General features: G+C 43.9%; 1 protein-coding gene across 1 annotated transcript in view; it reads left to right on the forward strand.

Annotated features, from left to right (window-relative positions):
• Positions 1 to 9364: 9364 nt before the first annotated feature.
• Positions 9365 to 12781, forward strand: part of Actc1 (actin, alpha, cardiac muscle 1) — a 5301-nt gene continuing 1884 nt past the window's right edge. The window contains exons 1-5 of the mRNA XM_004643119.2: positions 9365 to 9472; positions 10008 to 10158; positions 11270 to 11594; positions 12215 to 12376; positions 12505 to 12696. Of these exons, the coding sequence (XP_004643176.1) occupies positions 10030 to 10158; positions 11270 to 11594; positions 12215 to 12376; positions 12505 to 12696 (808 nt within the window). The 5' untranslated portion in view covers positions 9365 to 9472; positions 10008 to 10029. The remainder of the gene's footprint in view (positions 9473 to 10007; positions 10159 to 11269; positions 11595 to 12214; positions 12377 to 12504; positions 12697 to 12781) is intronic.

Below are 12781 nucleotides of genomic sequence, written 5' to 3' on the forward strand. Positions count from 1 at the left end.
AAGGGAACCAGAATGGTTTTGCTAATGCTTCATGGGACCAATTTTGCTTTTCATGCTACTTTTTTTTTTTTTTAACTAATTTAGTATTGGGTCTCACTACACAGCTTGGATTCATAGTGATCCTCCTGTTTCAGTCTCCCCAGTGCTAGGATTACAAGTGTGCACCACCACGCCCAGTCTCAGTGGCTGGCTCAGCATGCCTGGGGGTGGGGCAGGCATGGCCTGTGTTGCCTGGGTTCAAAGCCTGTTCCCTGTGCTTGCCTAAGCAGGCACTCAGTCTGCAGAGCTATCTTGCTGGCCCTCCATTCTACTTTTAGAGATTGTCATCACTGAGTTGGCCAATCTGAGCACAGAATACCTGTGGTTTTCTACTGCCTGGTAAGAAAGGACAGTTTGGCTCCTGTGACAATAACTATCTGTGTTTTGGATATAGAATCTATATAGAATTTTCAATTTTCTGTTCAGATAGAAATGGGTGGGAAGGGAGGCAGAGGTGGTAGGCTGCTCCCCCATCACCATCTCCCCACTCCTCTGTCCTCTTCTCCACCCACCACCTAGTACCAGCAGTTTACTTCTCAGATCATTGGGTGGAAACCAGGAAGGATCATTGATGTTAATGGGGTCTTCCTCGGACTCTCACGAGCAGCCTCTGGACTCTCCTATCACTGGACAGATAACACAGAAAAAAGATGGCTATCCCTTTGGCAGACAGCTGAGCCCAGTAGGATGCATTTGTGAGAACTACAAATATAAGTATTGTGTCATAATATTGTAAATTGACTGGATTCTCTCCCTAGAGGATTGCATATTTAAATTGAGTTTGCAGTCTTTTTATTCACAAACACCACAGGTCTATCTAATCACCTTAGGTCTATTTAGTCATTTCTTTAATGACGTGCTGTGTCACTCTGCTCAAGGCTGTTCTAATCACATTCCAGTGCTACATCTTGGTTCAATGGTTGATTCTTTTCTCAGTCTTCAAGGCTGGCTCATCTCTTTCAAATACCATGAGCCCCAGACCTACTTACAAAGCCTGCTCAAAATACATGGTAAATATTTAAATTTTAACAATCTTTTACACTAAAAGGTACATCAGTATCATTAATCCTCCCCCCCAAAAAAAATTCCCTCTTGCTTTGAATACATTTATCCCATCATTCTTGCCAATTTCGGAAGCTCTTCTGATAGTCTCTTTCTTCAGGGTCTTTAGGAGGTATGATTAAAAAAGTACTATGAATGTTGCTCAAAGTGCTATCCAAAAGACAGACAGGCTGTGAAAACATTACAGTGTGGCCTTATCCACCATGTTCACTATCTGTGGCATCATGCAACTCCTGGCTTTTCCCAAAGTCTAGCTGTCCATGAAAAGTAAACGGTAGAACTGATTTAGAACATTGAGGTAGACTTGACATCAAATCTACAGACATGAAATAGGATTTCCAGACTGCTTCAGAAAGTAGAGAGAATGATGGGATTCAGGTGCTTGTAGGGTGGTGGAATATTTTGAGGGGAATCAATGGCAACATATCTTTTACTACAATAAATTTTTATAATTTAATATAAACATTGACTGTGTTCTTGATCACATCTGGTATTTTATGTATAAGTGCCAACACACTTCAGCATTGGGATCAGAAGGTTTTTGCAATTATTTTTATTTTGGAGGTACAGTCTCTGTTTCGTTTCTTCTGTTAACATAAAGCTCTGACTTTAGGCAAAGTCTTTATTACTTTCATTTCTAAAATTAAAACAGAGGCTGTGTAGGTTGTAGTCCTAAACAAGAGTTTAGGAATATTGATCATAAAATAACTATCAAGTCTATTCCTTTAAAAAGCTTGTTTTTGGACTTCCCATATAAAGACAAATCTTCAGTAGTATATCTGTATGGTTTAATTTTGTATTTGCTCTAGATCATTGTTTTTAGACTTCAGCTTCGAAAGGGTTCAACAGCTGAGTTGGAAAACATAAGCCTTCATCTAAAATATATAAGTGAGCTGTGGGTGGTATAATCCCAAGGGCTGAACCTGTTTGCAGTTTGGCATTCTTTGGTTCCAGCTGTTGAAAACAGATAATTTAGATTATAATAGTGGAACCAAGAAATGCTCTTAATGCAAATTCCTTGCATTACATGTCTATCTTTGAAGAACAAGTGGACATTCTTGCAAACTACCAGAATAGGAGGCTATTTTTCTTTCCTCAGTACAGTGACTAAAGTAGATTGGAAAGTCAAGGCTTTATGAGTTTTATGTCAAATTTAGTTTATTCTAGGGATATTATTAAACAGGGCTTTATAAATCTCCCAGATATGTCTTTTTTTGCACTTTTCTGTGTTTCCTAGCTTACCACAATATTATTTTTATAATAAGGGAAATATTTTAGATCTTCAGTTGTATTTACCATGCTAAGAGGAAAAATCAAAATGAGGTACCTTACAAACAATGAGCTTTTTCATAAAGTGGCACATACTTTCATTGTAATGGAATAAAGCTACAGACATGGGCAAATCATTATCAACTCTTGGCTACTTGAAATTGACGGTCTGATTCCAATTTCAAATATTCTTTCCATCAGTTCATTTTTGGCTATCTTCTTCATCCACCCTTTGGTCCCACAATTTATAGTAGTATACAAAGTCAAAATAAGCCAGTTAAAAGTACAAGAAAAAGAAAAATGAAAAATAGCAGTGAATGTGTAAAATAGATCTGTAATCATTAACAGTTGGGCCACATATATGTTTTTTCAAGGACTTTATTAGTTACTACCAACAAGACACCTGGTTGACCACTAGATTCAGGGACCAGAGTCAAAACAAAGTAGTTACTTGGTAGAAGTGTTACTACTTGTAGTATTAGAGTGAGATAGGAAATTCTCCCAAGAGGTTCATAAAGAAGATAGTCACCTTTGATCCACATCCATGACAACGTCCTCACAACAGAGGCAATGCCCTGTTTCTTACCTTGTCCCTCAATATAAGCTGGTGACATTAATTAATTAATTAATTAATTAATTAATTAATTTATATTTTTGGCGGAACCAGGAATTGAACTCAGGCCCTTGCACTTGCCAGGCAAGCACTTATTCTACTGAGCCATCTCCCCAGTCGTGGTGACATCATATTGAAGAGCAGATCGGTAAAATGGATTCTGCAGCTGGTAGTCTATTTAGCTTCATTTACAAGTTATCCAGGTTAACCAAATGCACATAGAAAATCCAACATAGTGCTGACCTTCGGAAGTGTTCAGTAAGTGTTTATGATGATTGTACCTGCACTAGTGCCAGATGTATGTCTGATCTTTGAAAAGAAGTGATGATATCGTTCTCTGATAAAGATTGGCCTTTAGGGTGTCTATGAAGCTCAGCTTTTGGCATGTCCTTTAGTAAATCTGACAGCAGGAGATTTGGTCCATCTTAGGGTAGACATTGCCATATTTGGACTTTCCAGAAAAAGTGGGCATGCTCCAGGTAGCACTTTAAAAAAGTGGGTACTCCATAAACAGAGTCACTGCCAGTATGCAGAGCATGCCAGATCTGAGCTAAGAGGAATACCTTCCAAGGGTGAATGTTTTACTCCTGAAGGACAAATTCCTTTTAAGGAATTAAAAATGCTATCTAGAAATTCCCTCATGAAGTCTTGCCATATACTGAGATAGTGCAGAGTGAAGCACATCCCTTCTCTCACCCACACCCATTTTGTCCTCCTTTTCTGAATCTTACTAAGTGGCCCATTACCGTTGGTCTGATTATGTCAAAAGGCAGTGACTACTGGAATCTCCCAAGAAAGGGCTCCATTTGGGGTTGAAACATCCCCTACTCAGGGTTAATCTTGCTGATGGGTGTATGTAAACCACGGGCAGTATGCCACACAGATTAGGCACGCCTGTTGGACTCTGAGCACCAGGATGTGCGGGGGCCCACATCCCTCACTGCCACATTACTTTCTTCTTTTAATGAAAACTGAAACCTAGCTCTAGTCAGAAGGCAGGGAGGATGAACAAATGCATAACAACAGAAAATAGAAATGTTTAGGAAGGCTGGCTCCTTTACACAGGTCTGATCTAGAGAGGCCTCTGAGCCCACCTCCTCCTTAACACATGGAATGCAGGAGGGAATGAGGAGGGCTTGTGGGAAGGAATGACGTGTGGCTTGGTCTGCTTCTGGCCTCTCTGTAAATACTGAGACACTTCGGAATGGAGGAACAGCTGAGCTAAGTGACTGCTAATCCCCCAGTGCTGGGGAGGAGGCTGGCCGCTCCTTTCCAGATCCCAGCAGATGGTGGATGAAACAGGCTTCCCTCAAGCAAGGGCAGCAGGGACTGTCCCACCTTCTGTCCCTTCAGCTTGCCTTGCACGTATTCCTCCTGGCCTGCCCGTGCTGTGAAAGGCCTCGCTGGTCCTCCAGAGCCCTGGGGACCCATTGGCTTCTTGGTCCCACTGGGATGCACAAGGTCAGCCAAGCTGGACAATGGCCAGCACTGGCAGCCGGGGCTGCATGTAGCAAAGATCCATGGGCTCAGGAAAGAAGGCTCACAGTGGAAAAAGACTTAGTGGGGCAAGGGGTTGAGGGCTCACTTAAAACACACACTCAGTTTTCTAGGGTGGAACCCAGAAATTTCAATTTTTCTTAGGTAGCCAGGGTGCAGATGAGCCTAACATCCCAGTCTTAGAGACAGCAGTCTTAGAAGACAGGGAGGCATTTCTGGTGATGATTACCAGCAGGACATCTTTGAGGTGCCTGGGTTTGACTTATCTCTGTTTCATTTGCTCAGCGGTGTGGTGGCAGGCATAGGGGCTCCTCCTTGGGTATGTTAAGTAACCTCTCTCCAATTGCAAGGTAGTTTTCTGGAGTTGGAAATTAAGTTAGTTATAATAAGCATTAAAAATAAAACTATGAGGTTGATAGCACAATGCTGTGAATATACAGAATAGTATTAAAACACATACTTTTAAATGGTTGACATAGTAAATCTGATGTTGTATACATTTTACCACATTTCAAAAGAACACCAAAAGAGAGAAGATAGTTTTATACATTTGAATACGACCCTCTGAAAATTTGTGTTAAATGAAAACGTCATGGAACCTCACTTTCACATTAACACATATATACATATATATATATATATATATATTAGTCACTAATAAAACATAATTCAACACTTTAAAATGTGGAAATATAGTAGTGATACAATAGTCAACACTGAACAACCAAAAATTTACAAGGACAAGATCCTCAAAATACAAGAAATAAAAACAAAAATAGACAAATTGTATTACATTAAACTAAAAAGCTTCTACAAACCAAAGGAAACAATCATCAAAGTAAAATGACAAGGGGCCAGGGAGATGGCTCAGTGGAATAAGCGCTTCCCTGGCAAGTGCAAGGGCCTGAGTTCAATCCCCGGTTCTGAAAAAAAAAAAAAAAAGAGTAAAATGACTACATGCAGAATAGGGGAAATATTTACAAGCTATTCACGTGTCAAATGGTTAATATCAAAAATGCATAAGGATGGGGGCCTGCCCCTTAGCTCAGTTCTTTAAGTGGCTGCTTCAACAAAGCAGTTAGGCTCAGGTTGCTGCAGTTCGATTCCCACAATTCAAGCCAGCCAAACCTGCCCTGAAGGCATTCGGAAAAAATAAAAAATCCATCTGGCTTTTTGTACAGCAATTAACCACTAGAAGGATTGTATGCAATGTGTTAATTATTGAAACCGTCTTACCAATTTGGTTTGAAACTGTCAAATTGCTATTCGTTTCTCAATAAAATTATGGAAAAAATAAAAAAAATGTATAAGGAACTCAGTGAATTTAATAGGAAAAAATCCCAGCTGATCAAATATATAGGTCAATTGAGCTAAGCAGACACTTCTTAAAAATGTTTAACACAATGCACTACAGAATGCAAATCCAAGCCACACTGCAATATCATCTAACCTCTGTTAGAATACCTATTAACAAAAACATATTTAAGCAATTAAACATTAATGTTTAACTGAAACATTTATATATATATATATTAAATATATAATGACTATTTAATTATATATATATATTTATATTAAATATATATATTTAATACCCAAGTATCAACATAGGCAGTCGGAACACTTCATTGGCTTGCTGCAAATACTTGTGGCATTCTGTATCTACATATAAAACAACACACAATTTTGTACTTAGTGAAACATCCCCTCCACCTCCCCAAACACACAGGGTAAATGCTGGGGAGGAAAAGGAACCATCGCACCCTTTGGTAGGAATGCAAATTGGCTCAGCCATTAGAGAAAACAGCATGGAAGTTCCTCAAAAAATTAAAAATAAAACTATTGTAGGACCCAGCAATCCAATTCCGGCATATCTATCCAAACTAAATGAAATCAGTAGGCCAAAGGGACATCTGCACTCCCATGTCTACTGAAGCACTATTCATAACAGGCAATAAAATGAAAACAACCAAACTGACCAGCAACAGATGAAGGAAATATGGTATATAAACACAGTGGAATACTACTGAGGCATAAAAAGAATGAAATACTATTGTTGGCAACAACGTGGGTGAAACTAGAGATGATTATGTCAAATGAAATAAACCAGGCACAGAAAGACAAATACCATGTGGTCTCTCCCATCTGTGGAATATAAAACTGTTGATCTCTTAGAAGTTGAGGGTGGGATGGTGGCTGCGGAGCCTGGGGGAAGGGATGGAGAAGGGCGGTTAGTGAGTATTAAGTTATAGTTAGACAGGAGTAGGAAGTCTAGGGTGCTGTTACCCATAGGTGACTATAATAAGCCATACATTTCAAAGCACTAGAAGATTTTGAATGTTTTCCTGTAACTCTTTTTTATTAAGGTTTTCTTTTATTAGTATACATTTACCATACCTAATAATTACATTCATCTTGGGGAACTCATGCAGTTGTTTTCACTATACATCTTTAAGAAAAAAGTTATTTTTCTCACTATAAAAATAACACATTAAAATACATTTTTTTCTGGTATCAAAAAATGAATAGAACACAAGACATGGTTTTCAAATGTTTCAAAAACCACATTGCTTCACAGACTAGTCCTGCACTCATCTATCTGCCTGCTGTGATGCTCTGTGATCCCGGGGTGGGTGAGCTGGAAATGACACACCGAACCCTAAAAATATTGGAATTTGATTCCAACATTATTAGGTTGTAAGGAGCCTTTGCACAGGGGCCCGTGAACATGGGACTCTCCTATTAGCCACTACCAAGTAAAAACTATCTTCTCTTTCAAAACTATTCATGAACTTCTTCTTACAAACCATCAAGTGATGCTTATTTAGGAAAGTCCTCTCCCAGCTTTCTTTCAGATGCAGTCACTTTGATATTGATTATTTCAGGCAAGCGGCTCTTTTTCCTCCCAGCAGGTATATGCCATAACTGTCTCTCACGCTTGTATAATTACAGAGGCCGAGTCCTGAGCCGTGTTATTCATCACTGAACCCTGGAGACTTGCACAGTTCTTTTCCCATAATCAATGGAACATTGATAGCTGAATGAGACATTGGTGAGTCAGTGAGTGAATGAAATGGACCCCACTCTTCAAAATGATAGCTACTGATGCCTCCAAAAGTATCATTTGTTGTATTAGATCAAATTTACTTTGAATCTTCTATGTTTTACATCATCTTTTTCTTTAATTATAACATTCAACAACACTTGTAAGGATTATGATACACATTTTGTGAGGGAAAAACTGGGGCTCACATAAGTTAACTGGCTCAGCTAAAAGGAAACGCACATCGATTAAGTACCGAGTGACAGAGGTGGACTTGAAGTCCAGCCTGTTGGGCTCTAAGGCCATCCCCATTTCTCCTTTTCCTCACTTCTACATCTGCTCGAGCCATGCCAGCTCTGGCTCTGCATCTGGTTAGTGGGCACCCTTCGTAAGGCACCTGCTGTGTGGCAGGGCGCAGTCCCAGCCTCCATCTCCCGGCTTACCACAGCTCCTGGTGCAGACCAACCCAAACATGGTCGGGAGCTCAGAGGCAAGGGCCTTGCATTCTCCACTCTGGACCAGTATCTAATCAGCAGCCTTCTCGACATATCAATTCAGGACCACTCTACAGAGGGATGCCTGTGACCAGTGTTCTATTTTTAACCAGTGTGAACTAGAGGAAAAGCACAAGCATGAGAAATTCAAGCACTAGTCAGGGCACCCCAGGGCAAGCTAGTGACCTGTGTCCTTCTTCTGTGTCCCTATCCCCTTGCCTGTCCTCACCTCATGTCATCTTTCTTTTACCTTCTCTCATGTCTCAAGCTGCTTCAAAACCTGGTTTCCAATAGTGAGATTGTATCAGTCATTTCTACCAGTGCTTCCCACTTCCATGCTCCAGACAATCAAATGGGTCTTGCTGAAATGCAGACTCTGACCAGGAGGCTGAGGCAGGACCCGGGGCCCTGTATTTCTAGCTCATTCTTGAGATGAAGACCCTGCTTGTGCAGATTTTGCTTTGGGTCTGAAGGGTTCATTGCTTTCATGATTTCAATTGCTGTTATTGTCTCAGAAAAAATATTTGCTTGTCCAGGTGAGCCACACTGTGCAGACCTTTGTCCCCAGTTTAAGGATGCTCATGTGTCCACCAGCAAGTGGGCAACTGCTTTTGGCATTTGGGCTTTGACATACGTTAGCAGCAGGGCGTCCCTTTCCTGCCCTTCCTGAAAATGGGAATGTTGGATCCCGGGATGGATGAGGGCTGCCTGGCGCCTGCAGCAGTCGTTTCTCCAGGAAACCTTGGTAGGCCTCGCCCTGACCCATCTGCAGACTGGGACCAAGGCTGGTTCACCTCGGCTTTCCCACCTAGGCATACACTGCCCAGTTCAGGCTGTTGGGGTGTAGACAAGCAGGGTGCCCTGCTCCAGGTGGCCCTTTGGCAGCAACTCCAGCGAGCTGCTGTGGTGCCCTTTGAGTCCCAGAGGACTGCCAAGGGATCTGCTCCTTCACTCACGGTCCTGGAAGATGAGAAGCTGTTACTGTGGCCCAGCTGTCAGGACCCCTTAGCCCAGGGCAAGGCGCCAAGCTTCCCTGGTTTACTGTCCCCTCAGGCTTCCGGGCTATAGAGAAGCAAACACACAGTACACCCTTCCTGGGGTGGGGGTGCTTGACTTCACTTGTCTTTCCCTGCCCCCTACCCTTCCCTGCGTGCCCCTCCCCAACTCCCTATTTGGCCATTCCTCTGGTTGCCCCCTCCCCTTCCTTACATGGTCTGGGAGCCCCCCGCTGATCCTCTGCCTTGCCCTTGGCTCCATGAATGGCCTTGGCGGTCCTAGACGGTACTAAAGGACCAAATAAGGCAAGGTGGCAGGCTGGAGGCCCCCCACCCCTTCCCGGCTGCTCCAACTGACCTCGTCCATCAGCGCGCTATAAAGCTGCGCTCCCGGCACCCAGCCCCAGCTCCTGCCGCCGCCCAGCCAAACCCGGAACCCCGCCGCCCTCGCCCTCGGACGGTGAGTCGGTGCCGCCTGAGTCCTCGCCGGCCTTGACCCTCGGCCACTTAGTCCCCTTTTCTAAAAATCCCTACTTTGTGATGAGGATCCAACCTCTTTTGCCCAGGGTCTCGGACCTCGCAGGAAAGGAGCGCTCACGTCCCGCGTCTTCCCCCGTCCTCCACAGGGGTTTTGGGGGTCCCTCATTGCGCACCCCCAATCGGAGCGAGGAGTGGGGATGTGGGGGATGGGTTCTCAGTCGGGGCAAAGGAGAAAAGTTGGAAGGGCTGGAGAAGACCCGCTCAGGAGTGCGGGCTTCTGGTTCCCTGGGACAGTCCCTCCCAGCGCCTGGGGGAGGGAAGATCTCCAGCAGGGAGCCCGGGTAAGGTCCCCCCTCCTCCCGGGAGGCTGCTCCTCGGTTTCCAAGGTTTTGCCCACCTGGAGAGGAAGGGAGCCGGCCACCCTCAGACCTGGCCGCTCGGCCCCATCCTTTTCCCCCAATGAAAAGGGCAGCCCACAGGCGCTGAACCTGGCCACCCGCCCTCCTCCCCCGCAGACCCCGCTGCAGCTCTGCCAACATGTGCGACGACGAGGAGACCACTGCCTTGGTGTGTGACAATGGCTCGGGGCTGGTGAAGGCTGGCTTCGCTGGGGATGATGCACCCCGCGCCGTCTTCCCCTCTATCGTGGGCCGCCCGCGCCACCAGGTACCCTTCCTCTCCCTCTGAGCCAGTTTCCACCGCTAACAGCCCCTCTCCCCAAGCTACGCCCCGTTCCTGTCACCTCTCCAAGTCAGCAGGTCAGGAAATGTCTCTCCTGACCCAAATGTTGCATGAACTCTGAGTCAAGAAAAGGTTAGCTTCAAGTGCAAGCCAAGCCAAACAATGCCACTACTAAACCCCCGACACCAGGAAATGAACCCCCTTCCAGCTTAGTGACACCTGTCAAGGCTTGTAGTTCTTCCTGTGAGAAGCCACCAGCTATCTCCTCTCGTGGAATTTTGGATTTTCAGTCCTTATTGGCTCCTCTGTCTTTTAATCACTTTGTTTTCTTCCTGTCCTCTCTTACAGTCCTGTTCAAAATTTAAAGTAATATAATTGCTCTGGACTGACGAGGACCAATCCAAATTCCTTTTTCTTGTTCCTAGCCAGTTTACAAGGTTTCCAAAAGATGTAATCTATCTCCTTCCTGGGTGCTGCATTTTTAGAAGCCAGACGTGACAGAGGCAGTGAGTGGCATGGTGATAGTGACATGCCATTTTGTTTATTAAAAGAAATGCTCTCCAAGTTTCACGCATTCCCGACCAGATAGGGTGCCAGAGAGGACAGCGATCAGTCCGGAGGGCAGGGAATGGCCAGTACTCCATGCGTGTTTCAGGCGGGCTGAATTTTACCATCAGTGACTGTGGCCTATCAGCCCATTTTTGATGTTCACTTGATGAATATCAACATCTTTTCTTAGGTAAACCACAGTGAACCATTAATTCATTCATTACAAAATGTCATCATCAATTTTATGGTTTACATGGCTAATAAGCTTAGCAATTTAATGAAGGCATTAGAGTATTTTAAAATTGATATGAGCCTGTGCTTCTTGAGTGAAATAGCTTTATTCTCCCAATTACAGTTTATTAATTATACATCTTTGTGTGGAGATAAGCTGCAAGATTAATTTTAGATGATTTTTCTAGATTGGAGTCAAATAATTTTTTTATTTCCATGCTGTTCCTTGACTTGGAAAGTTGAATATAAAGTGGTAAAGTGCTAGCTCTATGCCTGACATGGAAGAGGCGTGATTTTTCTCATCTTTTACTTACAGGGGGTCATGGTAGGTATGGGGCAGAAGGATTCCTACGTGGGTGATGAGGCCCAGAGTAAGCGTGGCATCCTGACCCTGAAGTACCCCATTGAGCATGGCATCATTACCAACTGGGATGACATGGAGAAGATTTGGCACCACACCTTCTACAATGAACTCCGTGTGGCTCCTGAAGAGCACCCCACTCTGCTTACCGAGGCCCCCCTAAACCCCAAGGCCAACCGTGAGAAGATGACCCAGATCATGTTTGAGACCTTCAATGTCCCTGCTATGTATGTGGCCATTCAAGCAGTGCTGTCCCTGTATGCTTCTGGCCGTACCACAGGTATGCTTGGGCTGAGGGGCCAGTCACTGACTTGTCACACTCCAAAGACTCTACAGACTCTCAGGCAGGGTGTTATAACAACAGCTCCGAGGAGTCAGTTTCAGAGCACCTTTACTGTCAGATCTGACAGCTCATGGTGTTGGATCTTTCCTTTATTTAAAGTATGTGATATCACATGCTGAGGCTGGGCCCAGTGCAGCAAGCTGGCTTGCAGTAGTCATTGGTGCGTGTTCATACCATCGCAGCCCCTGAGCATATATCATCAATAAGTACATACATTCTTTAGAGGATTTACATAAAGGGAACATGTGCGTTAGATTGGAGCAGAGAAAGACAAGCCCACATGCTAACATGAGGTGCTAATGGATGCTAAGATGGATGTTCATTTGAAAGTGTTCTCAGAAAATTTTTCTACTACAGTATTTAAAAGGATGAGCTGCTGTTGGTTTCAGATTTAGTATCTATTCATTATGCTCAGTTTTATTCTTTGTGTGTGAGGGATCTAATTTTAGGATCAGTGACTAATCTTGTATCTCTTAGCCAAAACTGGAAGGAGGCTTTCCAGTGGCTAACAGTGACCCACAGAAATTTACCTTGTTCTTATCTATTTCCTCTATCAGGCATTGTTCTAGACTCTGGGGATGGTGTAACTCACAATGTCCCCATCTATGAGGGCTATGCTTTGCCCCATGCCATCATGCGTCTGGATCTGGCCGGTCGGGATCTCACTGACTACCTCATGAAGATTCTCACTGAGCGTGGCTACTCCTTTGTGACCACCGGTGAGTGTGTGTGTGGGTCTGATCTCCACAGCAACTGTTGTCTGTTCCCCTGCTAGTGACTCCACCTCTGCTTCTCCACAAATGGCTTTGTTCTTCAGAGCTGACTGTCATGTCTTTAACTTCTGCAGCTGAACGTGAAATTGTCCGTGACATTAAAGAGAAGCTGTGTTACGTAGCCCTGGATTTTGAGAATGAAATGGCCACAGCTGCCTCTTCTTCCTCCCTGGAGAAAAGCTATGAACTTCCGGATGGCCAAGTGATCACCATTGGCAACGAGCGCTTCCGCTGTCCAGAGACACTTTTCCAGCCTTCCTTCATCGGTAAGTCTGGGGCCAAGGCACAGCTTTTCCTGGAAATCTTGGGGTCTCCTAGAGTAAAATCCTTTTTTTTTTTTTTTTTTTTTTA

This window comes from Octodon degus, unplaced genomic scaffold (genome assembly GCF_000260255.1).
Source record: "Octodon degus isolate 3935 unplaced genomic scaffold, OctDeg1.0 scaffold00166, whole genome shotgun sequence".
Taxonomy (NCBI): Eukaryota; Metazoa; Chordata; class Mammalia; order Rodentia; family Octodontidae; genus Octodon; species Octodon degus.